At 39.1% G+C, this 27,417-nt stretch overlaps 1 protein-coding gene across 2 annotated transcripts in view; it reads left to right on the top strand.

The window, feature by feature from the left end:
• Window positions 1-27,417, top strand: part of MYLK (myosin light chain kinase) — a 190,013-nt gene that overhangs the window by 97,709 nt on the left and 64,887 nt on the right. The window contains exons 12-16 of one of the 2 annotated variants that reach the window (XM_083377923.1): window positions 10,805-10,942; window positions 11,963-12,160; window positions 18,228-18,474; window positions 22,106-22,186; window positions 22,549-23,585. In XM_083377923.1, the coding sequence (XP_083234049.1) occupies window positions 10,805-10,942; window positions 11,963-12,160; window positions 18,228-18,474; window positions 22,106-22,186; window positions 22,549-23,585 (1,701 nt within the window). Of the gene's footprint in view, window positions 1-10,804; window positions 10,943-11,962; window positions 12,161-18,227; window positions 18,475-21,744; window positions 21,868-22,105; window positions 22,187-22,548; window positions 23,586-27,417 lie in introns of those variants that run through there. The other variant, XM_083377919.1, reaches the window with a different exon arrangement.

Raw genomic sequence — 27,417 nt, 5'->3', positions numbered from 1 at the left:
TAGATAGCTATAGTCCTCATAATCTGCTTATAACAGCCATTCATTGATCAGCAGGCTACCAGATTAGAGTCATCTAAAATCTTTTTAGAACAGCTGCTCTGAACAGGTTATCTCAACCCAGAGATGCTGGCTGCAAAATACAATTTGGGGGTCCCAGGTAAGATTCTCTTCCAGTTAGTATAAAAGGGAATATGTTTATTTGTTGTGGCTATTTATTTATTTATATATAAATTTTATTTGCCACCCATCTTATATCCAAAAACTCTGGGTGGCTTTATTTGTTGTGGCTATAAATTTATAAATCATAAACATATCTCTTTATAGATAGTAATCATGCTAAAGCAAAGGTGATAGTAACACAGTAATTATTGGTTGGTAACTTTAAGCATAACTCTGCTTGATACATAAACTTCCAGGAGATGGATGAGTTGTTTTATCTAAATTATTAACTTATTTTAGAAAAATAATAACATTTCAACAGTCATGTATTATTTCATAACTTGGCATATTGATTTTAGTAGGTCTGCTTTATACAAATCAAGTTGGGTCCTGCCCATTAGTATGCAAATTGTTCTAATAGAACCAAAATTAACAGTAACACAAGGCTGTAACATCTATAAATATAGAACTGTTACCATAGCAGCCCCATTTTATTGCATTGTTTAATCAATTTATATCTAAACTTTTAGGATGCTAAAGACAGGATAGATAATACTTTTGATGATTTAGAAAGTGGCTATACCAAATCACCAGTTATTTTTGCAGATATTTCTCCATTTCTGGAAACTATGTAAACTACTGATATTCTGAAAGGTTTAATTTAGGAAAAAAATTAAGTGTTTAGATCTTTAAAAATTAAGTGTTTAGTCATACAAATCTTTAGATTTGTATGACTAAGGAATATAGAGGCATACTGTACATCCAGTATGAAAGCATTTATAATTTGACATCCTATAGATATGTTGGAGCTGAAACTCTTAGAATTATCAAGCAGCATAATCAAATTTGCAACTCAGCAATTTTAGAATGCTAGACTAGGGAACAAAATTACAATACCATTATGTTATGGTTCATATAATTGCTCGCTCAACATTTATTAGGAGTTTTAGGACAAGCTCAGCACCATTTACAAACTACAAGTTTTCAAGACTTTTGGAGGGCAGACTAGCTATAAATATAGGTACAGATAAATAAAAACTATAGCCTTTCCGTATTACTATTCTTTAATTACTCCTTAAAATTGAAATTTTCCACTTCAAAATGCAATGTGTTCTTCACATGGTTCTTGCACATTATTTACAGCATTTCTAAGCCATGACTGAATATCCTTGGCAGCAGGTGCTACATCATGGAATCAATCCACATGATAAGGAAGAGTGATGAGGTTGCCTTGTGTATAATAGCAATAGAATGCATAAGACACTGTGATTAAGAGATGTCTTGGCCCTCCCCGCAAAACCCAAAATGGAGCCCTCAGGAGTTTTCCCTCCTAAAGTGTATGACTGTTTAGGATTGATGTTCACTCCGTATGTTTCTAAAGTATATTTCTAACATATCAGTATATATATTTAAAGCTGTATTACACATTTGTATTTGCCATGAACATTTTTTTCTGATCATTAAAATAGAGTAGGAAAGTCTTTTATATCTGGAAAAAAAGGAATTATGTTCCTGTCATGTGCCAATTGGTATAATCCTTTTCTGTAAAGTTATGGTATTGTCTTGAATTTTTAACTTGTGGGATGTTTCATCCATTTACAACAGTGTGCATTTTCACTGTACTCATATTATCCACTAATGCTTTATTTCCTTCTTGAATTTTCAATATCATTTTCTTTTCTTTTTCCTTTCTCAATTTATATGCCATTCATTTCCCAGATTTATTTGCAAACTAAAAATTCTTCTGTTTCAAATATTTTAATTTTGTCTTTATGTCTATTAGCATAAATAATTATTGTTGTAGAAGTTTAATTTGGTATATAATAGCTGCATCTGTCAATGACTTTTGCAAATCATTTTCTTTCTTTTTAATTTCATCCAAAATGGTCTGCATTTTTTCTTGAGACTTCTTTTTTTTTACTCTTGATTATGTTGAATTAAAATAACCTGTCATAAAAGCTTTACTGGCATCCCAAATGGTCTTTTAGTCCATTCCTTTATCTAACTTGCTACCAAAGAGTTCAGTTCAATTTTTTCTTTCATGGAAAATTCTAATAGGAATTGCCTTCAAAATGTTGTTGTTATTATTATTGTTAGTTGCAAAGTCGTGTCCGACCCAGTGCAACCCCATGGACAACTTTCCTCCAGGCCTTCCTGTCCACTACCATCTTAGAACACAGTCAAACTAAAGTCTTAGACCAGGGGTCAGCAACCTAAAACAGTGAAAGAGCCACTCAGAACTGGTTCCCTCACAAAAGGAAAAACTGGGAGCCGCAAAAAATGTGTGCGCATGTGCGTACATGCGCGCATGCACAGAACAGGGTTTGACTGAAGAGTGGAGCCAAGGCGAGATATGCAACTACCCTGCATATTTGAATTGATTGGTTGAACTTTTTTAGTCCCACTGTTGTTGTTTTTTTGGACTGCACACGGCAGAGGACCGGGAGCCGCAGGAGACGGCTGAAAGAGCCGCATGCTGCTCCGGAGCCGCGGGTTGCAGACCTGTGTCTTAGACTTTAAAAAAGATAATTTCAATAAACTTAGAGAGAGCTTGGGAAGGATTCCATGGATGAGAATCCTCAAGGGGAAAACAACTCAAGAAGCTTGTGAAATTTTGAAAAGTGAGATAATAAAACCGCAGTCTAGCACAATACCAACAAAGAAGAAAAATAACAGCTCTCAAAAGAAACCAGCATGGCTGCATAAAGAGCTCTTTGATAAATTGAAAGATAAAAAGGACAGGTATAAAAAGTGGAAAGAGGGGCACATAACTAAGGCAGAATATCAGCAAATAGCCCGTGCCTGCAAAGATGAAGTGAGGAAAGCTAAGGCTCAAAATGAACTAAGGCTTGCGACCAAAGTAAAAATAAAAAAAAAAAGCTTCTTTCAACATGTAAAAAACAAGAAAAAAGTTAAGGAAATGATTGGTCCATTAGTGGGGGAAAGTGGCAAAGGGTGACAAGCAACAGGGAAGAAGCAGAACTATTTAACTCGTTTTTTGCATCTGTCTTTACACAAAGGGGAAAAACAGTCCAACCTATCAAAAACAGTGCCATAAAAATCAGAATAGAAACACAACTTAAGATAGGCAAGAAAATGGTAAGTGAGCACCTGTCCAGCCTAGACGAGTTCAAATCACCAGGACCAGATGGATTACACCCCAAGGTTCTCAAGGAACTGGCAGATGTGATCTCAGAACCACTGATACTGGAGCACTGGGGAACTACCAGAGGACTGCAAAAGAGCTGATGTAGTTCCCATTTTCAAAAAAGGGGAAAAAATAGATCTAGGAAACTACAGACCTATCAGCCTACCTCAATACCTGGAAAGATTCTGGAAAAGATAATCAAGCAATGAATCAGCGAACACCTAGATGCAAACAAAGTCAACATGGGTTTGTCAAAAACAGATTGTGCCAGACAAATCTTATTACATTCTTTGACCAAGTGACAAAATTAGTGGACCAGAGGAATGCTGTGGATATAATTTACTTGGACTTCAATAAGGCATTTGATAAAGTAGATCACAACCTACTACTTGATAAGATAGAAAAATGTGGGTTAGACAGCATCACCACCAGATGGATTTGTAGCTGGCTGACCGGCCATACTCAGCGTGTGGTCCTTAGTGGAACTGCATCTACATGGAAGGAAGTGTGTAGTGGGGTGCACCAGGGCTCTGTTCTGGGCCCAGTGTTCTTCAACATCTTCATCAATGATTTGGATGAGGGGATAGATGGGGAACTCATCAAATTTGCAGATGACACCAAGCTGGCAGGAATAGCCAATACTCCAGAACATAGGTTTAAGATACAGGAGGATATGGACAGACTTGAACACTGGGTGCTATCTAACAAAATGAAATCCAATATTGGAAAAAGTAAGGTTCTACATTTAGGCAGGAAAAACTGAATGCACAGGTATAGTATAGGTGGTACCTTGCTCAATAGTAGTGACTGTGAGAGGAATGTTGGGAGTCCTAGTGGACAATCCTTAAATATGAGCCAGCAGTGTGCTGCAGCTGCCAAAAAAGCCAACACAGTGCTAGGCTGCATTAACAGGGATAGAATCAAGATCATGTAAAGTATTAATACCACTTTACAATGCCTTGGTACGGCCACACTTGGAATACTGCATTCAGTTTTGGTCACCACAAGGTAAAAATGTTGAGACTCTAGAAAGGGTACAGAGAAGAGCAACAAAGATGATTGGGGGACTGGAGACTAAAACATATAAGGAATGGTTGCTGGAATTGGATATGTGTAGTTTAATGAAGAGAAGGGTGAGGGGTGACATGATAGCAGTCTTCCAATATCTCAGGGGCCGCCACAAAGAAGAGGGAGCCAGGCTGTTCTCCAAAGCACCTGAAAGCAGGACAAGAAGCAACGGATGGAAACTAGTCAAGGAGAGAAGCAACCTAGAACTAAGGAGAAACTTCCTGACAGTTAGAACAATTAACCAGTGGAACAACCTGCCTCCAGAAGCGGTGAATGCTCCAACACTGGAAATTTTTAAGAAGAAACTGGACAACCATTTGTCTGAAATGGTATAGGGTTTCCTGCCTGAGCAGGAGGCTGGAATAGATGACCTCCAAGGTCCCTTCCAACATCATCATCATCATCATTATTATCTTCTGGAGTCCATTTAAGCTCACGCCTACTGCTTCAGTGACTCCATCCAGCCACCCTCATTCTCTGTCGTCCCCTTCTTCTATTGCCCTTAATTTTTCCCAGCATTATGCTCTTCTCCAGTGAGTCCTTCCTTCTCATTAGGTGGCCAAAGTATTTGAGTTTCAACTTCAGGATCTGGCCTTCTAAAGAGCAGTCAGGGTTGATCTCTTCTATGACTGACCGGTTTGAACGCCTTGCAGTCCAAGCCTTCAAAATAGCAGCCTTTAATTCAAAGAAGGAAGCCCTTCATTTATAAATTCAACCAATTGGTGGCAAAGCAGATTTAAAAAAACCAAAGCCTGATTGAAGTTCAGGCTATAATCTCACAATGCAGATTCATTAAGAAATAAATTTTCAATTTTCAGTCCTTCAAAAATAAATAATAATTCTGTTTAAGTACTTTTAGTCTTTCTTGTTTCCAAATTTTGAGAGTCAAACAAATACCAGTAAAATTTTCCAACATTTTAATTGTAATGTAGCCAATGAAGAAAAACTCCAAATTTAAGTTTATTTGTCCCAAAGAGTCTCTCTTTAGCTGCAAAGATAAATAAATCCAAAAATTGGTTTAGAAACGAGGAAGGTCAGTTCTAGTTCCATAGATTTGGCTACATCACAGCTGTAAACGTGATGAAAATCTCTCTTCCCTCCCATCCCTAAACTTACTCATGAGAAGCAACAGCGTGTGGGCCATGTTAATAAATTTATTGTGTCCTCCTTTGAGCTGGAGAAAGAAAGGCCTCCTGCTATACAGGGAGAAAAATAAGCTGTGATATCATCTTCAAGAGCATCTGTGCTCGCTTCGGCAGCACATATACTAAAATTGGAATGATACAGAGAAGATTAGCATGGCCCCTGCACAAGGATGACACGCAAATTCGTGAAGCGTTCCATATCTTTGAGGAACTGCCTACTATAGAAGAGTGGACTTTGAAAGTTTCAAATTTGGCAGAAATGGCAAAGATTTCAGCATATTTGAAAGAACAATCGCAACAGAGATATATTGTGGAATGGACAAGATGGATTGAATATATTCAGAACAAATATGGGACTAAAAAGTTTCATTTAGCGTTTGAATAAGTATTAGTTTTATACGATGTATTATCAGTTATTTATTACTGGTTAGTAATTTAGTTATGTTTAAGGGGAGTTAAAGTGGAGTAGAATTTAACATGTCTCTTTTTAGTTAAGTAGCATAGTTTAGCTTAAGTTTGTTAATACCCTGTATTCAGCTCTGGGAAGTCGGGTGGGGGGGAAGGGCTAGGGAGGGCAAGGGAGAGGGTTGGGGGGAGGGAGTTTATGTATTCAAAAAATGTATTTTAAAACTTTTCAATAAAAAAGAGCATCTAAACTGCCATTTTCCCCACCAGAAGTGCAAGATAGTAACATCCCTTGACAGTCAGAACATCCCTGTACATCAGAATATACGCCACATTGACCATGTGTAGTGCATCATATATTGGCCCTGTGACAAATCTGGATTACCATAGTTGCCTCCTGAGTTGCCCCAGTCAAGCCACATCAGAGTTAATGTTGAAGTCAATCAGCACTAATTTTGAGGGTTTCCAGTGTCAGTGCTGTCCGTTCCATGTACCATGTCTGGTTTATTGTTCTATATAGTGTCCTACTGGGAAGGCCAAACTACCTCCCTGACCTAGTCTCTATTGTCCAAATTAAGATTTGATTATGATTTTGACTATGAAGACCTTTCAAGGAAGCTGTTCTTATTGCAGGAAACAATTATTATCAACCTTGGAATATCTTAGATTACAGTTAAGAAAAAAACACTGGAGAATATTGGTTTGCATTTAAAGAGATGGAATTGTTGCTGGATAGCATGATTTGTATCATTAAATATTATCACAAAGTCTTGAAAGTAGTTCAGCCAAAAGAAAAGCTGCTTTATTTATGTCTAATAGAGTTGTTGCAACTGACATGACCATATCTGGGATTAATTGCATTTCTCTTCATTTAAGCCAATGGGATGACGAGTGTATTGCCCAATTATTTAGATAAACAATGTATCTATTTATTGCTAGACTGGAAAAGTTATCTCACAGCCATTAGGCTGTGACTGGGTTGTGTTTAGGGGTCATTGTGTGTATATACAAAATTGCTGAGAAGGTTTGCTTTCTTTCAATCTCATCCTTTTGTCCAATTCCAGACATAGCAAAAGTAGATGCTTTCCCTGATGGGAAAATCCAGGCTGAGCTATGAAGAAAAAGGAAATTTAAAAAAAAACAAATTCACAGATATTATGTGGATTGTAATATTGTAACACCATTTTAATTTTAAGCTGTGTTTGTGGGATTGCAATTTTAAAAACACTTCTTGTAGCAAGAAACAGAAACCAAATGACTTCACGTTTTGGGTTCCTGTTAAGCAACCTGTTTCTTCCCCTTGAATTAACAGTGTTAAAGCAAGAGAGATCCAGATGTAGACCAGGATGGAGGTGAACTCTGTATTGCTGAACATTTTATTTGAAACATGCTGGCTGAGTGATTTGGCTTCGTGGATATTTGTATATCTACTTCTCTGCATGCTTAGCAAACTAGCACTTTGAGAGTTAAGTGTTTTTCTGCAGCTCAGTTGATTTATGAGACTGGGAGCCAACACAATATTTTAATCACCATAAATGGTCAGTATTGCTGAGCATGTATGTCTGCAAAGGATTCAGGCTAGGCGTTATTTGGCTGCCTTATTGTAAAGCTCTGGCAAACAGACTCCTTTGGCCGATTTAAATCTCTTTTCCTGAAACTAAACATTAGGGATTATGTTTTCCCGTTGTACTAAATTTGGATTTAGTTTATTTTTATTAGAATTTACTGATGAGAAAATAAAGCCACTATTTGATTAGTTTTTAATTTGCGAGTTTTCTGTTATAAAGGGAGAAAAGGTATTGACATTCTCTGAAATGATAACCAATCATTTGATGGACAGGAAATAGGTAACACAGTCAGCTCAGCACAGTCAACAGCAGAACCAAGATAAGAAGAAAAAATATGTTGAAAGTAGTGAACAAGTGTTAAGAAATGAATGCATATTCCCCCTTTTGTATTTTTAATATCTGCGAAGGTTGCCACAAAAATGTCCAAAAATGTGGCCCAATTTCTCAGGCTTTCAGGACCTGCTAAAGTTTTGAGAACAGAAGGACTTGTGACAGCAATATTCATAGGAGATTTTCGAAGACTAAGAATAGAAATTTGGCCACTCTTGGGCACAACAAGGAATTCCTTAAATCTAAAAAAAAAGGAGACATTTTCTCAGTCTATTCTGAGAAATCATTCCACATTTACACTATGTTATATGTTTATCCATAAATACTGTGGGGAAAGAGATCTATCTACATATTATATATAGCAGTTTCTCCTCTCCTTTGCCCCTCTCCCCTATATTTTGATTACATTTGGAGGCACTTAACATGGCCATATGAGAAATAAACGAGAGATTACTTCTATGAACTACCCATGTAAGATTGCTGAGAGTTGAAAGGGAATAAAAGAAAATGTGAATCAAACCATGGGTCTTTGGGATCTTAACTCTTCAACGAGATGCAATGTTTGTGCAATGTTAAGAGCAGTAGAAGTCCATGGATTGGCTAAGAAATGCTAGCAGCAATGATTACTGGCTTCCCGTGTTTGCAGACTGCCAGCCAGTCAGATACTAATCGGAGTTCTTGAAGTAACCAAGTGAAGAAACATTAGGAAGGTACGTTAGTGCGTTCCCATTTTAGTACATCAATCCCCAAAAGGGGGAATGTAGAATCTTGAAATTGGCACATGAATTAATATCCTTTCAATTTCCTGATAGTTTTGGCTGTGATCATGGGAAACTGTCATATGGGCAGAAGAAAGTAAAGCAGAAGCAGAGGGCACTTTCTAGGTTCTGAAAAAAGTATTCTCTGGAAGAAGCACTTGAACCTAAATCTCTGGGGAGCTGACTCAAGAAGCCTTGTATGCCACTCACAGTTGGGATGCTAATAAAAGATGGCCCTTTTCATTCATGAACAAGCTGCTGTATTAAGTAAGAAGGAGTGCTGTGGGAAAGTTGTTTGTGAACTTTATATGTAATAATAATTTTGAAGTTTCCATTTCTGACCATTGAAACTAAGCATGGCCATTTTTAGATAAGTAATTGGAGAAGCTGCTTCTTGTTTTCTCATTGGAATCTGCATCCTGTGTTGTTATAGCTTCCTGAGGTTGGAGTGCAAAGTATTAAAACTGAAAGGAAGAAAGAGATATAAATGGGCCAAGGGACATTGTAAGATGACAGATAGAATTAGAAAGAAAAAAAAGAATTGGGATTAATTGTTCCTGTTCTCTTGTTAAAGTTCTCTTTAATCTTTCCTGTTCTCTTGTTCAAAAGCAAAATATATAGATTTTAGTGTCAGTTCTTAGTGACCAGTGGTGAGTATTACTCAACTGATTCTTGAGCAATGGGTTTTGGAATAAAGATTGGGTTATTGTCATGCCACATTTATAATTGCCATATTTCAATGTGGTAAGAATATATAGAATAACTACTGACCAAAAGAGGAGATTTAATAACAAAAGAATTTCCTACAAAGAAGAAGAAGAAAACATTTAGTTAATATACTTAGATGGGCTAAGTAATAATAGAAATTATTAATTAAAATCTGCCTCAATATAAATATGAAAGAAGTCGTGTCTGTTATTAACCAGACCAATAGAAGTTAAAGTCTTTGATATCTTAAAACATATTTATTAATGGTCCATTGGATTTATTATTTATTAAAAATAATTATGTTGTTGTTAGCTGCCAAGCCGTGTCCGACCCATCGCGACCCTATGGACAACATTCCTCCAGGCCTTCCTGTCCTCTACCATCTTCTGGAGTCCATTTAAGCTCATGCCTACTGCTTCAGTGACTCCATCCAGCCACCTCATTCTCTGTCGTCCCTTTCTTCTATTGCCCTCGATCTTTCCCAGTATTAGGCTCTTCTCCAGTGAGTCCTTCCTTCTCATTAGGTGGCCAAAGTATTTGAGTTTTAGCTTCAGGATCTGGCCTTCTAAAGAGCAGTCAGGATTGATCTCCTCTAGGACTGACCGGTTTCATCGCCTTGCAGTCCAAGGGACTCGCAAGAGTCTTCTCCAGCACCATAGTTCAAAGGCTTCAATTCTTTGGCGCTCAGCCTTTCTTATGGTCCAGCTTTCACTGCCATACATTGCAACTGGGAAGACCATAGCCTTGACTATACGCACAAAAATAATTATATTGCCACCCAATTCACTTACAGCACATTTATATGTCCATAGAATATCTAAAGCTTTTTTAAAAATGTATGGCATTTCTTAAGTGTCTTTACGTGCTCGTGAAATAAATGTAAAGTACTCATAATTTTTCTTCCCAAACATCACATGAAGATTGTAACCCAATTAGTTCTATTAATAGTTTGTGGATATTGAGAGTCGTAGTTTCTAAGGTAAAGATGGCAGTTATGTCAACAATCAGTAATATATAGCTTCAAAGCTAAGTAGTACAGGGCGAAAAAAATCCATTAAACAATAGGAAGGTTACAAGAAAGAATTACTGGAATTAAATTATAGTGTATGTAAAAACAGAATTCTACCTTCATCTTGACAAAGGACAATGAATTGTTTAAGTGGCTTCTTGTAGTATGCAAGTAAAAATTCTTAGCTAGACATGCCATAAAGGCTGAGTGTGGGCCAAGAGCCCAGGTAAGCCGTCTTGACTGAAGCAGCCAGGAAATTCTAGGAAGACATACCAGTCAGCCTAACATGTAAAATGTTTGTCTGTTTTAAATGCTAGCTAATTAAGTGTAAAATGAGAACAATATTCCATAAAATAACTATATGGATGCTTTTATTTGTATGACGTTTTATTCTGGAATTTGTAGGTCAGGTTATTCCTTTTGCTGTATTCCTTCTTGTAAATATGTAATTGTATCCTTTTACAAGATTTCCTTATGGGAAACCACTATGTCTTTTATTTAAGCAGAAAAGAGAAGCAGAATTAAAGTAGAAAGTGTACATCCTGTTGCAGCCAATAAAACCTTTCCTCCAGTCCTCCTGAAAGGCCTAAGTGATCTCAAGGTAATGGATGGAAGCCAAGTGATTATGACAGTAGAAGTTTCAGGTAAATATTTCTGTTTTCTAGTGGGCTACCTGGGAGAAAAGGCAGTATAGAAATAGAACTAAATAAAAAATAATAAAGTATTCAGAATTTTAACAGGGGTGTTATGCTTTGTAATCAAGCAGGGGTTTTTTTGCCTTTGATTAATATTATCTCTTTATCCCTTTTTTCTTTTTTTAAACTTTTTATCATTAGAGAAGACAGGGAAACAAACAGAGTCTAAGGTGGCTCTACTGCCACTGTAGAATAAAAAAGTGCTTGAAATTTGAAGAAAGGAAGTTAAAAGCAATCCATGATTGGTATGGCTAAAAAGCTAGGGTATTTTCATGCACTTTTAAAATGGTGGCCTTCTTTTTATGGAATATGCGTATGTTAACTTTAATAGGTTAATTATATGTTTTTGTGCATTTCTTTGTAGCTTGGCCAGACCCTGTTTGGTTAGGCTATAAAAACTAGTACAAACAAAAAATAGAACCCTTTATCTAAATCTATGGAAGAGTGAGAAATGATTTGTGAAAACTCAGTTTTTCTATTGAATAGTGGGATTAAATGGGATGCAAAACACAATGAGAAAAGTGCGTAGAGCACTTATGAAGAAACTATTACTCCTATCTTTGCAAAAGACATTTTCAGAAGATAGAAAAAAGGATTAGCGGGGGATAGTTCCACTAATTCTGGTACATAATTATGTATGTTTGAACACATGTTTGGCTTTTGGTAGGAACCCATAAAATAATAGTTGTTCAGACACAGGTGCATTAATGTTACTAAAGCCAAAGAATTGGTCTGTGTGCATGCATGCATGTGCAGATAAGAATTCACTAACATATACACGTTCTATATTATATCCCTGTATTTTACTCAGAATAGAGCTTTTTAACATTGCTATGGCAGCAGGAAGTCCATGTGAGTTTCTTGTTCTGCCTTATCTTATAGTTGCAGCTGGCCTAATAGAATAGTTCATAGACTTCCCCTGCTGCTTTTGTTTTATCTCAAACACTTCTGTTTTGTTTTGTGGCTCAGCTAATCCACCTCCTGAAATAATTTGGCTTCACAATGGTAAAGAAATCCAGGAAACAGAGGATTTTCACTTTGAGAAGAAGGGCAATGTGTATCGCCTCTGTATCCAAGAGGTATTTCCTGAAGACACAGGAGAATACACCTGTGAGGCCTGGAATGACTTGGGAGGAATTCATACGGAAGCAACCCTGACTGTACAAGGTAAAGTGTTTATGTCTATATGCCAACAGGTATGCATGCGCGTGAACACACACATTTTCTGCATTGTGTAACAGCTACACAGGAAAGTATTCAAAAAATTGAGAACTTCCCTGTCTCTGAAACTCCATAGTTTCCCTTTATATACAAGTTTAATGGATATTTGGCCTTATAGTTCATTCTGCTTCACTAGGAAGAATGTACTCTAATTTCTATAACCAGAAAAGAAAATATTAAATGAGAATACATAGATTTCTAAAAGGTTGTGATGTGTTTCTGTAAAGGATAGAAGTGTATGAATGTGACTGAATAGTTCAGAAACTTGGTTATGAATACAACACTTTAAGTTCAAGTTACAATTAGTATATTTCTATCTATATTTCTATCTATTGTTTTCTTATTTATGGGTGTATATGTATGTATGTTTGCATGTATGTATAATTATAAGCAGTTACATTTATTTGCTCAAGCACCTGATGGAATGGAATATTTAAAGATAGAAAATATGTGTATTAATTAGAAAAATTGCAATAATATACTGCCATGCGCTTAATGACCTAATTTGGACATTCCATGTGTTTAGATAACTACAGGCCATAAAACAATGGCTTTGAGTAATCTAAGTAAGCAAAGAGGGAGGAAGCCTATATGTTGCATGCATGGATACATAACATCTGTCAGCAATTCCAGAAACCAAATGTGTCTTTTCCCAGAATTGCAATGTAGTCGTTCTGGGAAAAGTTGCTAGTGCTGCCACTTTAAAGGGTTACCAGAGGGTGCTGTACAGGCAGGGCTTTTTTTCTCATAGAACGCTCAGAACGGAGTTCCGGCAACTTTTTTGGATGGAACCTTGTAGGATAGGCAAGGCGGGTTGTATGATACGTGTGAGTTCCGGCACCTTTTTCTTTTACAAAAAAAGCACTGTGTACAGGTGACCCTGAAGCACCATTTTTAATCTTCAGATCTGAAGTAATGCACTGGCCTATTCATGGAGTAGCACTTTCAAAAAGAGCCTTAAGGTTACAGTAGCTAAGCCTATGGTACTAAAGCTAAAGGAAGCGCAGCTCAGCCATTCTGAGTATAGTGAATGATGCCAATTACTTTTTGTGAAAAGAGTAAGGCAAAACGTACAATGAAAGCATCACCCTCCATTTAAGCAAGAGGAACGGATAGGCGGTTCTCAAAATCACTCGGCGGCTGCCCCTGATCTTGAACTTCCTCTTAACCAAGACAAACAGGAGCTCCCAGGTTGAGAATTCGGAGGAGCTTCCCCTCGGCCGTGGAAGTTCACTTTTGAGACAGCCGCTATCTTTGGGCAATTGGTTTCACTGGGTTTCTATTGTGGGGTAAGGAGGGGGAGGGGGGCAATGTACCTTGTCCGGAAGGTATTGAGGAGAGGAGGAAGGTGACTGGAGAGGGACGGAAGTTCAGGTAGCGCCAAGTTCCTGAAATCTCTGCCAGAAAAGGAAGGAAGAGAACGGCGCTTGTCCTAGTCCTAGTTGGGAAGAGGAATCTGCCTGAAATTGACTAGTCAACGGGACTTCAGAGTTTTCCCTTTGGGGGGTAGGTCCGAGAAATTGACAAGACCCACTCTCGAATCCGTGTTGAATTTAATAAGGTCACTTTATAGTCCAATCCCCTCCGTGCTGAGAAGTAGCCGAAGCAAGTTCCGTGAGATTCATTCCCAGGTAAGCAGAGACTTCCCAGTACGTTCGACTACAGCATCCCTCATCCTTGATTGACCCTGGACGAATTGGTGATGACTGGGACTTGAAATCCAGGACATCGAGCGAGCCCGGGTTGGGAGGGGAAAGGGGGAGGAAGGGAGTAGCCTGGACTGTGGGTCTGCAGGAGGCAACAATCTGGAATATGGACAATTTGGAATAACCTTGGGAAGCTGAGGCATTGTAAGTTGGAAGTCATTGTTTGTTGCCTAACATGTTGGGTCACCCCACACCACATGCTAAGCCATAAACCGTGGTTGGTATCCAGGGTTTAGGACAAGATGGAGAAAACTAGCCAATTGTGGGATCATAAATCTTGATGAAGCCCATCATCGCTCCATGTGATGTATGCACTCAATCTACAAACGTAGTCCAAGCCTATTCACATCTGTTGTAAGGTCATTCTCTCGTGGGGTTTATCTTGACATCCACTAAGAGTGGAACAAACATGCCCCATTAACCATTTTCAACGCCATGTCCTCTCTTTGTCTCATCCTAAATCACAGCTGAGGCACCTTAAAGTTGCCTTGTTTCAGTTTTAAACTAGCATTTTCCCTCTTCTCCAGAGACCCTTTTTTGCCTTGAACCTAACTCAAGGGTAGGCAACCTTGGCTCTTTTATGACTCATGGACTTCAACTCCCAGAATTCCTGAGCTAGTGGAAGAGACTCGATCCACGGGTTAGGGGGCGCAAATTACTTGCCTTGCCCCGGGTGCTGACAACCCACGCTACGCCACTGGCCAGAATAAGTCACCCAGCTGCATGAATATGCTTGTGGGAATATGGAAAGGATAAAAGTGTACTCAAATGCTTTACTCGAGCATATGCATTCATGTATATTATGTATCAGGGCAGGATGGAAATCTTCTGTTTTATTAATTTATCAAGGTCCAGATTGTACCAGGGGTCACATGCATGGGAGTGGAGGTCCAAAGCAAAGTGAATGAAGCCACTCCCTTTGCTATCTTCCCACTCTCCCTCTCCCCTTTTCTTCCATAACCCTTTTCTCAGTTTTTCTCTACTTCTGGCTGCCCAGTCAGCTTTTAGAGAATATTGATGGAGTAAATAATAATGAAACAGTGAAGACAGTTTATGGAACATTCCCCAAGATCCACAGTAGATGAGAAGGGGTTAATAATTAAACTCTTGCATAAACATCCTTATATGCACAAAGGTATTGTGGTGTGGAGCTGATCAGGGCTGTTAGATTTTGGCAATTAGAAAATCTGGTGGCGATTAAATATGTTGTGTAAAGGTTCAGAACTTGATAATGAGATTGTACACTTCCCCCCCATCTATTATCCTCAGATATGATAGACAAATCCTAGTCTTCAGCCCATACATGTATAGAAATCTAATCCATGCATCTGGAGGGCACTAAGTTGAAGAACGCTGCTTCGGGGTTTTGGGCAACTTGTACAGAAGTCAGGCATTCATTTGGATTTATTTATTACTAAGACTATAAAAATAGCAAGTGAGCAACTACAAAGATAACTGTAGACACAAATGTCTCCTCCTGAGATTGTTCTATACAAGGAGTAAATCTCAGTTAAGATCTTATCTTAAGATCTGATCTTATCTTCACTCTAGAGCAGGGATCCCTCACCTTTAGGCCGCAGCCCTGTAGTGGGCTGTGGCCTACTGGCCAGTGTGTGCGCACACCCCCATACTTGCGCTTGTGCCGTGGCCACAAGCCATGAAAACAGGACGCTATGCTGTGGGGTGCAAAAAGGGGCCGCCGCCATGCCTCAGGACACAAAAATGGGATGATGCTGCCGCCGCATCTCAGGGCACAAAAGCGGGCCACCGCTGTGCCACAGGATGCAAAAATAGGCACCACCATGCCACAGGCCACAAAAATGGACCATTGCCATGCTGCAAGGTGCAAAAACAGATGACGACATGCTGCCAGGTGCAAAAATGGGCACTAATGCACTGTACGGCACAAAAATAGGCTGCGGCCGTGCCATAAGGCACATAAACAGGGTGCCACCACAGCACGGGGCACAAAAATGGGTCACTGCCACGCTGCAAGGTGATGCAAAAATGGCCACCACTGCACCACAAGGTGCAGAAATGAGGTGCTGCACCACGCAAGAATGGGGCAAGGTTAGCGAGTATCACACGGGTGCTAGCCCTACCCTGTTTGCAGCATGTGTGTGCTTGCGGCCCTGTGCACATGTGTGCACACACATGTGGGTAAAATGCTTCCCCTTCCCTTTTCCTCCGGTCCGCCAACTGAGAAAGGTTGGTGACCTCTGCTCTAGAGTATATGAAGCAGTCTCAATTTTGTTTAATAATGTATTGATGTAAGTTTCACATCAGAATTTTAGGATGTCAGGTGCTGATTTTGGGGGGACATTTCAAGGCTTCATTTTCCAATTCTTCATTTGTCTAGATCCGTGGTGGCGAACCTATGGCACGTGTGCTACAGGTGCATGCAAAGCCCTCTCTGTGGGCACGCGCGCTGTGGCCCCAGTCCTAGGCCTCCGCCCTGTGCAAAAAAAAAAGTTGGAATTGCTTGATTGAACTTTTAGTCCCACACAGCAGCGGAGGAAGTTAGGCGTCAGAGCTGGAAAGAAGATGCCGCATGGGGGTGGGGGGAGCGATGACAGCATGGCGCTCCATGCAAGGGGTGGGGCAGGACTGTGCATGGGGTGGAGAAGCAACATGGCGGCGCTAGCATGGTGGTAGTCCAGTTTCTTCCCTCCCCCTGCCAGACACCTGCCGAAGCCACACAGGGTAGGTTGCTGCCCCCGCCCCCGCTCAGATGCCCCCACCTCCCCCAAGCATTTTTTTTACTAACCTGCCTTTCAGCTGCTTTCCGTTTCTCCATTCGTTTCTCAGCCTTTGCCACGTGTTTGTGGGACAAAAAAAAAGTTCCATGAGACTTTCTAACTTCTCGCAAGATCTCAAGAAGTTAGTCTGATTGAACTTTTTTTGTTTTACCGATAGCCCCACCATGAGCAACCTGGCCAAGGAGAGTGAGCATAGAAGCAGTAGCCTTGAGGATTTAAACATAGCTGGGCATCCCCTCAGGGAAGTGCGGCTAGGGTAGGCAGGGCTGTGGGGTCCCGGTGCCATGAGAGCTCAAGGGAAGGGCTGGGTGCTTGGCCTCCACTGCCCAGGGCTCCAGACAGTCCGTGCCTTCGTCCAGGGGCCCCCTGTGTGGCCTGAGGCTCAGTGAGGCTTCTCCATTGGACCATGCCCCGGCACTCACCCTGGTCCCACCCACCCCCCTGATGCGAGTGATGTTGAGCTGGCCACGCCCACCCAGTAGGCCACACCCATGCCAGCCATACCCACCCAGTACGCCACACCCACCCAGTGGCCGCGCCCATCTGGCATCCGATGATAAATAAGTGTGGTTTGGGTTGCAGTTTGGGCACTCGGTCTCTAAAAGGTTCACAATCACTGGTCTAGATATTTAAAACAACCATGGACTATATTTGTTTTTCTTCAGTTTATTTACTTAAACATTCTCTCCAGCACACAGATCAGTGGGTTTTTTTTAAAAAAAGAAGTACACAGAGTACCATCTGGGTTGTTGATTTTTATTTTAAAGACTTCAGATTTTTGGAAACAAAAGAAACATGGAAATCCTCCAGGAAACTTTTTTTTTAAAGTCAAACACATTTGAAATGACTGAGGTACCATCTCTTTACCCTAGAGATAACAATGTTTTCACTTGTCTTTTTTTTCCAAAATCTTTCCTTCTGTATTTTTAGATCACCTTGTTTGTTTTTTTCCTTTTCTTTGAACCAGTTGTAATCACATTAGACATGCTGTTGCTGTAACTATTATGGAAACTTTTGTTACAGCAAGCACTGTAATTCAGATGGAGATTATCTGAGGTATTGTTACCTTCCCCAGGAAAAGGGATGGAGGGATATGTACATAACATGCAAGTTTTCTGCATGTTGTGCAAAGTGACTTACAATAAAGGCTGAATTTAAACTTCCGGTATTCTGAAGAGTGACCTACTAACTCATGATGAAAAAAAGTGAAAGAAAACTTAAAATGAATTGACATGATCCCTTACTGCATATTCTAGAACACTGCACTTTACAAGTTTGTTTGCACTTTCACAAATAGCTGCTGTGAATGGCATGGCTATTGAGGGAAGTATCTGGGGTATATGTTGACTACTTCTGCTATATAGGGAATTGTCATTACTCCTGCTGCTGCACTAGCCAGAATATTGTGAGTATGCATATGCATCCAAAGCATCCAAAGCAAAGTATCCAGAAAATGGTTTGTCATGCTGTCCCAAATGAAATTCAGCACAAGTGATTCCAACAGTGCTTTCTCTCTGCCTGACTTAACATTTCTTGTTTGTGTTGCAGAACCTCAGGATGGTATTCAGCCATGGTTTATTAGCAAACCACAATCAGTGAGAGCAGTAGTGGGACAGAATGTCATTATTTCTTGTGCCATTGCTGGAGATCCATTCCCCACAGTTCATTGGTTCAAAGATGGAGAGGAAATAACAACAGAAGCAGGCTATGAATTCCTACAAAATGAAGACATCTTTACCTTGATTATAAGGAATATTGAACCTTGTCAGGCTGGCCAGTATGAAATACAACTCAGGTGAAGTATATATTTATATAAGAGGAGTAACTCTTTCAGTCACCTAAAACATAAATGATTAGGCATTTTATTTCTATTGGTCTTTGCTTTCAAGCAAGTGCATTCATTATATATTTTGGCTATGGGTTCCTAGGATATCAGTGCCTAGGTTAGTTGCCATGTGGATTTCATATTAAACTATTGAAACAGTCAATATTCACATTACAAGCAGTTGCTCTCCTGGCCTATTCTTAGTTTTTTTTATTAATTTGCTTACCTCTAATTTTTTTAATATTCAGTCTGCAATTCACATGTGATCCTATGTGATTATTCTTCCTTTTCTCATAAAACAGTCAATTAGCACTCAGGAGAATCAAAGGCTTGCATTAAAATGCATACCTTCAGTGATAGATGAAACTCAAATCTTGAAGCAAACAGGCACACCTTGAGGATTCTAGAGTGAAGGTCCCACAATCAAGAAATCCTTCACTCAGGAGAATGCTTCCAAACATTGTCCGCTGGAGACAGTTGTGATGCACAAAACATCATATTGGAACAAAACTTTGCATGGTGGAAGTATCATCAACTTGCTTTGATTTTTCAGGGGAAAAAATTGGATTTTTTTAGGTTATTCCACATTTTTGCTAGAACAGTTTTGGGTATTTCTACCACGGGAGACAATGGAATTCAGAGATAGCCCTTTGAACTGCAAATATCTGGACCACCCAGATATCATATAATAATAATAGGGGTAATCTGTTTGCTACCCCCTCACTTACTGGCTGGAGATCTGCAAGATAACCTTACCTCTCACTTACCCAGAACTGGCAGGTGTTCAAACTGAAAGGAATGGGAACCCAGAAGTGCCTTACCAAGTTTTGCAGATAATCAGGAATGTTGACTATCTCCCTCTTCCCCAGTATTTAAGGGATCCTCTCCCCTATTTGATTGCAAACACAAAACTTTTTAATTTGATACATTAAAACAAAACGTTTTAATCTGATAGAACAAGCATTGGTGAAAGAAAAACAAGAGGGATTTCTCCCCCAAGACATACATACAGAGAGAAAGAGAGCGCTCCTTGGCTGCTCTCATTTGCATCTGAAATGGACATTCTCAGTAGCATTCAGAGCAAAAGAATAACTAGGAGTCATAATTCATGCATATATCCTTGCTCAGCAAAACCTCTCTTGTTTTTTACGCTTAAAGTGCTAAAGGCCAAAACTGTAACAAACATGTCAATTCAACTAGTTAAAACTGGCTTTTATAAGCCATACTGTGGATTTCATCAACAGCATGCCACAGCTGAGTTTATACATATTTAAGCTAAATAGCCAACCAGAAGAGAGTATTTTTATATTCTTAAGTGCACTTTGAAGTCTCCATAAACAGAAAGGGCATGAGAGAATGTAGGGGGCTGAATGGGCAGAGAAGGAATAAAGACTGACACCAAACTTAAAAAAACAACAAAAAACCCAAGAGCCAGAATTACTGTTTGACTTTGCTTTCAAAATCAAAAACACCATTAGCGATTTGGAGTGCTGGCGTGTACAAAGCTGGTTGTGGTTTATTCAAACCATGATTAAACTCACTATGCCTCTTCATGGCAGCTGATCACTAATACAAGCTTGAATCAAAGTTAAGAGCAATTGCTTCAAAATTTAATTTCAGTGTGCAGGATAATTGTGGGATAATTGTTGATTACTAAACTTGATAATTACTTATTGCTGGAATCTCATGTTTTCAAAACTTCATAACATGAAACAATTCTTTTTTAAAATAAAAATTGGAGCTGTGTGTGTCAGCTGTGCTAAATCCTCTCAGAATAAAGTAATTAATATAACTAGTGCCAATCAATACTTGTTTCACAACAACTTTTTTCCAAATATTGCAATAAAAACCTATGGGTTCAAAATGATGAAAAGTCTTTTTATTAAGAGTGTAATGTTAGGATTGGATCCTTTTTTTAGGGCTAAAGGCTAAATTCTCTTGGACAATGAAGTAGTTGGATGGAGTTTAATTTTGTCCCAAATGCCAAATAGGCAAAATATACTTTTTTCCTTGCTTTCTGTCTCTCATCATCCTATTGATGATTTCATTCTCAAATTAAGCTAAGGTTAATCTAAAAGTTATATTTTTAGTTTTAATGTTTTTATTCACAATCACATTTATATAAGCTTGCCCCATCTGTCTTCCAGGATGCAAATTCTGATAGCATTCAGTTGGAAATATGAACCTCCATAGAAGTAAATTTCTTACTCCTAGTTTAGAAATTATGCTCTAGTTCAGGGGTGTCAAACTCAATTTCATTGAGGGCCGCATCAGCATTGCGGTTGCCCTCGGGGCTGGGTGGGTGTGGCCTGGGTGGGTGTGACCTACTGGGAGGGCGTGGCTAGAGTGCGTATGGCGTACTGGGTGGGCATGGCCAACTCTGCATTGTTCGCATCAAGGGTGCCTCTGGGGGCCTGGGCAGGAGTGGGACAGATCTGAGGGTCTCTGGCAGAAGGAGGGTCTCTGGCCCAGGGCCAAGGCAGTGGGGGCCGTTCCCTCACTGTTTCCAGGATGGCTTCGCGGGCCACATGAAACCACTTCGCGGGCCGGATCTGGCCCCTGGGCCTTGTGTTTGACATGTCTGCTCTAGTTGTATGGATCAAGCACACTATAGTTTATTCAGTTATTTTAAGATATTATTTTTAGCCTTGTGTTTTATTCTGAGAACATTGTTGAAGTACAGCAAGCCTGAAAGTAGAACAGGCATTTCTCGTAAAAACAATTTTTTTTTAAAAAAAAAAAGCACTTTTAGATCTAGTTTTGGGATAGCAAAATCTTGAAAATTCATCTGATATAATGTCTACCTCTTCTCCAGCAGTTGGCAAACAAAGCGCTTTTTCATAAAACGGCAAGCTGCTTAGGATGTGGTAGCAATGTTTACACAATCTGAGTGATGTCCCCCCCCTTTTTTTTTAACATCTCTTGGGGAGATGAACCATTTGAAGATGTATCTGCTATGAAGCGTAACATGGCCCTGGGGGCGGTTGGGAAGAGGGGAAAGTATTTTAATGACTTTAATGGGAGTCAATTTCTTCAGGCATTTCTGGCATTCCTCTGCAAAAGGAAGAATAAGGGCTCAGCACCATATATGGTGACACTTTTATTATTATTATTATTTTAAATATAAACATGCACAGGCTGAAACAATCCATGAGGGTTGATTATACTGTTTGATGGGGGAGGGAAAAAGAAGGAGCAGGGAAAGGAGACCCTGGTTTTAATATCTTTTAACTTGGAAAGTTAAACCCTTGGTCTTGTATAAACAAAGACTCGGACAAGGATTGGAAAGAGTGTAGATGATGTAAAAGCGGCTCTTCCCCCCCCTACTTTTCTGCTACCTTTCTTCAGGTTACTTGTTTAGAGGTATATTCTCTTCTGATCTCCACCTATAGCTTTATTTTGATGAGAAACATTTGGGGTGGGGGTGAGTGGGATGAAGAATAATGTTTCTTTCTAGCCAATGATGAAGTAGCTAACTGCTACTGTGATGCTTGGCTGGGGAACACAAAAAAAATCAGCATAGTGAAGGATTGATCTCTTCTGTGTACTAACAGAGAGCAACCTTTTTTTTGCCGAGTCTCAGTTTGTTGTACTTTTTCAGAAACCCAGTTGGAGAATGCAACTGTCAGGTATCTTTGATGCTGAGAGAAAGTTCATTTTCCAAAGAAGGAATGCAAAAAAAGTGAGTACAGTTCCCAGGAACTTATGTGGGCGGGTTTTATTTTTTGCTCGGCTAATTCTCTTTCCTTGTAGACTTGAGCTGGCTGCTGTTCAATCTAATCCCCAAATGTGACCCAACAAGCTGTTTTTATCATACAGCTGACAATGTGGAGCACTTTTTAAAAAAATTTAGTTCCCTTATATGGTTCCTGAAGTCATCATTGATGCAATAAACTATTCTGCTAATCAGCCTTCCCTTCTATAAACATATTTTGTCCTTTCTCTGAGGGGGTGATTCCTGAATTCGTTAAACCAGCTCTTTGCTCCCCCTATTTCTCTTTTCCCGCCCCTTCCTCTCCCTCTCAAACCCTTCTCTGCTTACAGTGGGAGGCAGAAAGTACGACAAGAGGCTGATTGTGGAGAGGATGCACTGACATTCAGAAACATCAGTGGCTCCTTCAGGAGGAATACTGGGCAAGGCCAGCAAGTTGAGGAAGAGCAGGAGAGTGTACGTGGAGTGCTTAAAAGACGAGTAGAAACCCGAGAGAGCACAGAGGAGAAGCTAAGGCAACAGGAGGCTGAGCAGATTGACTTCCGGGACATTCTGGCAAAGAAAGTTAACACCAAACGTTTTTCTGAGGAGGAGTTGAAGGAAATCCCAACCAAACAAATGGACTTCCGTGGTACCCTGCAACGGCAGGTCAAGCCGAAAACCTTGTCAGAAGAAGAAAGGAAGGTCCATGCTCCACAACAGGTAGACTTTCGTGGAGTACTGGCAAAAAAGGGCACTCCCAAACCTTCCTTACCAGACAAGGCAGCAGGTTCAAAGCCAAAGCCAAGCACCCCAGATTTTAGATCTGTGCTTGCTGCAAAGAAAAAAACACCAACAGAGAATGGTGGCCCTGGGACTCAAGTCCAGAATGTGAATGCCAACTCTGAAGTGCAGAAATCGAGTGCCAGCAATAAAGTGCCAGACATCAGCATCACCTCTAAAAATCCTGTGACATCCGAGACGTTGAACGCCGTCAATGCTACTTCGAAACTACCAGAGACCAGCACCGTTCCAGAGTCCCAGGATACCAACTCTAGATATAAAATACCGAATGCTAGCACCAAGAATGAAAACCAAGTGACTAATTCCAGCTCAAGGGAGAAAGAGAGTGAGAATGACAGTAATTGCAAAGGGGATTGCCCACCAGCAGTAGATGGAGGGACAACTGAAGATAAAGAAAAAGATAACAAAATAGATCCTGAGGGAATAGCACCTTCCTTTACCGAAAAGCTACAGGATACCAAAGTAGTAGAAGGTGAAAAATTGGTCTTGCAATGTCAGGTTTCCTCAGATCCACCTGCTACTATCATCTGGACCCTGGATGGCAAAGTCATCAAATCATCAAAGTTTATTGTTCTCTCCCGAGAAGGTAAATTGATGTAAACAGCAAGGCAACAACCTACTTCTCTGATATCGTGATTTTTTTACTATATATATAAAAACCTTTAAATTCAGGTTTATGTTTTATGTAAACATGGTTTTATGTTTTTAATTAAATCTTTTAACAATTAAAATGCAACTTCAGATGAGGAATTCCTTCATAGCAATTAGAGCCTTTCAATTTCAGTATCTAAATCCTGGCTTAATTACCATATTAAATGAAAAATTTGCTTTTGTGCTGAAATTGGAACAGCAATAACTAATAGCTTTGGGATTTATATTGTTTAAACATGTTCTTTGGTCCAAGGTTATCTGAGACAAAATATAGGAAAATTAATTCCCAATTTGCTCAAGTTAAATATTACTTCACACTGATATTATTTGATAATTTAGCTTTTACTACTCTACAAGGATGTTAGAATATCATTATTATTTAAACAATGAGTATATGCTAATTCCCTCAAACCTATAGATTAAATTATAATGTAAAAGTCATCCAACCAAGTTCTAATTGCAGACGTTAGAACATTCTTTGCCAAATATTAGAGCAACTTTTACTTATCTGGAAACCCCTGGAAATCCCAGGATTGCTAAAGACCATGGTGGCTGGGAAGTTTGGAAGTTATAGTCCCAACCATTTGAAAGGCCCAGGCTGAAGAAGGCTGAATTAAGACCTCCTTTTACATATACATTTTACATACAAAGTAAGATGAAAGTGAATGCTCTTGATGTAAAATAATTCTAGTTGTATTTCTTTTACTTCTCTCTTTAACTTTTTTATTTAACTATATCTTACTCTTTTTCTGGACTTTATATAACATGATCAACTGAAAGAAAGTAGTATAAAGACTTTGTATACGTCCAGGGAGAAAGAGAGAAAGAAATGATTATGGAAGAAATGATTGTGTATTGCCTCAAAAGGCATTGGAGCACCCTGAAGAGATTTAATATACTGAAATACTTGAACTAATGACAAGATATTTTTTGATAAGATTTATCTTAATATCTTACTTGAATTCTGCAATCCATATTTAAAATTGTCACTTACCACTGGTATATGTGAGCTTTCGGCAAATAAAGGTATAAGAGATAAATTGTAATAATCACTTTGCTATTATTTTAGCAAAAATAAAAAGTAAATACATGCTTTTGAAGTTAAATAAAGCCCTTTTTCTTCCCAAGAGCCTGTTGCACTCCACTGAGCTGTAACACTTTTGTCATCCCTCATCATTGGATATGCTGGCTGCTGGGAATTATACTTCAGTACCATTGAATGATCAGAGATTCCCCATACTAGCCACAGTTCCAACTTAATGATCAGGGTAATTTTGGGGAAAAGTAAGATCAAGGGTGTGCATGTTCCTTTTTCCATTGGTGTCTGTCCTTCCAATACCATCAAAGTTAGCTGGTTGTCAGAGAGAGAAGTTGTAGTCAAATCGGCAGCGCTGGCTTGGATTCATCTTCCTGACTGCCACTCTTAGTACCAACAGCACAGGTGAACAAGGGCAGAAACCTTGAGGAGAAGAAATGGAGCCACAGCCATATCAGAGGTGGGGCCTTTAGAGGGTATGAATCTTCAAGACTACTTAGACCACTGTGTTGACTTCAACAATTCACAATTAAATAAGGCATGTGTTAGAACAGGGTATGAATTAGATACGGAGTTTGACATGATGAACTCAATTGTTGATATTATAGCAAACAATTTTCTCATTACTGTACTTACATTTCCATCAGTTAACAGGAGGCAGGGGCATATAGCAGTAAGCTATTTCTCATTCATTTATGCATAGTCTGGGGATAACAAGTCTCTAAAAATATTAATTTCCAATAAAATTCAATGTCAACTCAGGAGAATTATGGTGTTAATGGTGTTCTTAACTGTAATAGTATTTTAATTTTTTTATTTTACTAAATCTGTACATTCACTTGACCTAGTTTTCACATACATGTGAAATCTAGGATTTGATACTTCAGACTGCAGTGTTGTGTATCATAAGATGGAATGCTGCTCTATAAAAAACATTTTTCCTTGTAGATGTTAGAAATGGGCCTAATTACTTTTCTGACATTGTCCTCAGCTCCCTTATTTTTGTGCTCCCAAGCATGTCTTCAGGTCAATCTTGATTCCTAGCAATGGAAAAGAACTAGAATTCATAGTCTCCTGGTTTCTATCCTGCTGCCTTTAAACAATACTATATGCACAACCAGGGCTTTTTTCCTCATAGAACGCTCAGAACGGAGTTCCGGCACCTTTTTTGGATGGCACCTTGTAGGGTAGGCAAGGCGGGTTGTATGACATGTGTGAGTTCCAGCACCTTTTTCTTTTATAAAAAAAAAGCACTGTGCACAACTGCCCCTCCCTTGGGTTATTCTATCATATAAGTGAGGCCAAAGTTATAGAGAGGACTTGGCCTTGGGCTGTCTCTAGGTAGCTCTGTACCTACAGTATACTGCTTCATTTAGTATGCCCACCAAATTAGCAAGCCATTGGCTACGATATTTCTAGGCTACCGTTCAATGTATTTTGAATGTATTACAAAAATCATTGCAGAGAAGTTGATAGAAATCATGGATCCCAACATCTTAAATACCCAACTTTTCTAAAATCAAAATGCAAATACAGCAGAACCTAGAAGAGTCTAGTCAAAGAGGGTGGAGGAAATTTTCTCCTGGTTTGTATCTCCATTCCTTAGCTTGATGTCTTCAGTGATTAAAACCCAATCTACTGCCCCTAGACAATCAGTTTGTGAATTGCACCTGACATATATATATATATATATATATATATTTGATGCAATCTATGTATCACCATTGCCTACTGTTTGAGCTATGTTATTCTTAGAAACCATAAATTTGCTTAGGATGAATAGGGATTCACTTCATGCAGTAGGTACACTAGAAAATAAGCAGTAAAATATTCATTTGACCAAGCTAGGAAGTCATAATTCTTTCATTGGTTTTATCCATTTACTTACTATATGCATGTGTGCATACTTAAAAGGCAGTAACTGAGTTTGTTTTAATAACTATATTAAGCCCTCAGCCTATATCCTCATTCTCACTATATATATTTTTTTCTTGTCTCAGAGTTATTCATTTGGCTCTGCTATTCTAGTTTTTGCTCTGTTACAGATTAGAGTAGAAAAAGTATAGATGACATTTGAAGTTTAAATAAGTACTATGCCCAAAGCAAGAATATAATTTAGTAACTTTAAGACATCAATCATAGGAATCCTGTTTAAATGCAATGAGTGTATGCATAATTATATAATTGTTATCCATTTCTTTAGCCAAAAAAGGTAGCTTATAAAAATTATTAATCAGATAACCCTGTACTTAGGCTTGTTGTTGTTAGCTGCGAAGTCGTGTCCGACCCATCGCAACCCTATGGACGATGTTTCTCCAGGCCTTCCTGTCCTCTACCATCTTCTGGAGTCCATTTAAGCTCACGCCTACTGCTTCAGTGACTCCATCCAGCCACCTCATTCTCTCTCGTCCCCTTCTTCTCTTGCCCTCAACCTTTCCCAGCATTAGGCTCTTCTCCAGTGAGTCCTTCCTTCTCATTAGGTGGCCAAAGTATTTGAGTTTCAACTTCAGGATCTTACTTAGGCTATTGATCTAAAAATATAACATGAAATGGTGAGGGAGGGACTAGATGGCAATTGCATGAACTACATAGGAAAGGGAAGGAGAGAAAAAAGAGTAAGATTGTCACAAAATGAGTTAAAATTATCAGACAAGTACTACTTCTCAGTGACTAATATTCAAAGAAATACATATTTTTCAGTACAGTAGTCTTGACTATATTTCTGGAATAC

The sequence above is a fragment of the Vipera ursinii genome (assembly GCF_947247035.1).
Source record: "Vipera ursinii genome assembly, chromosome: 1".
NCBI classification, from domain to species: domain Eukaryota; kingdom Metazoa; phylum Chordata; class Lepidosauria; order Squamata; family Viperidae; genus Vipera; species Vipera ursinii.
The sequence above is the reverse complement of the archived record's forward strand: the minus strand, read 5'-3'. Positions and strand labels throughout refer to the sequence as shown.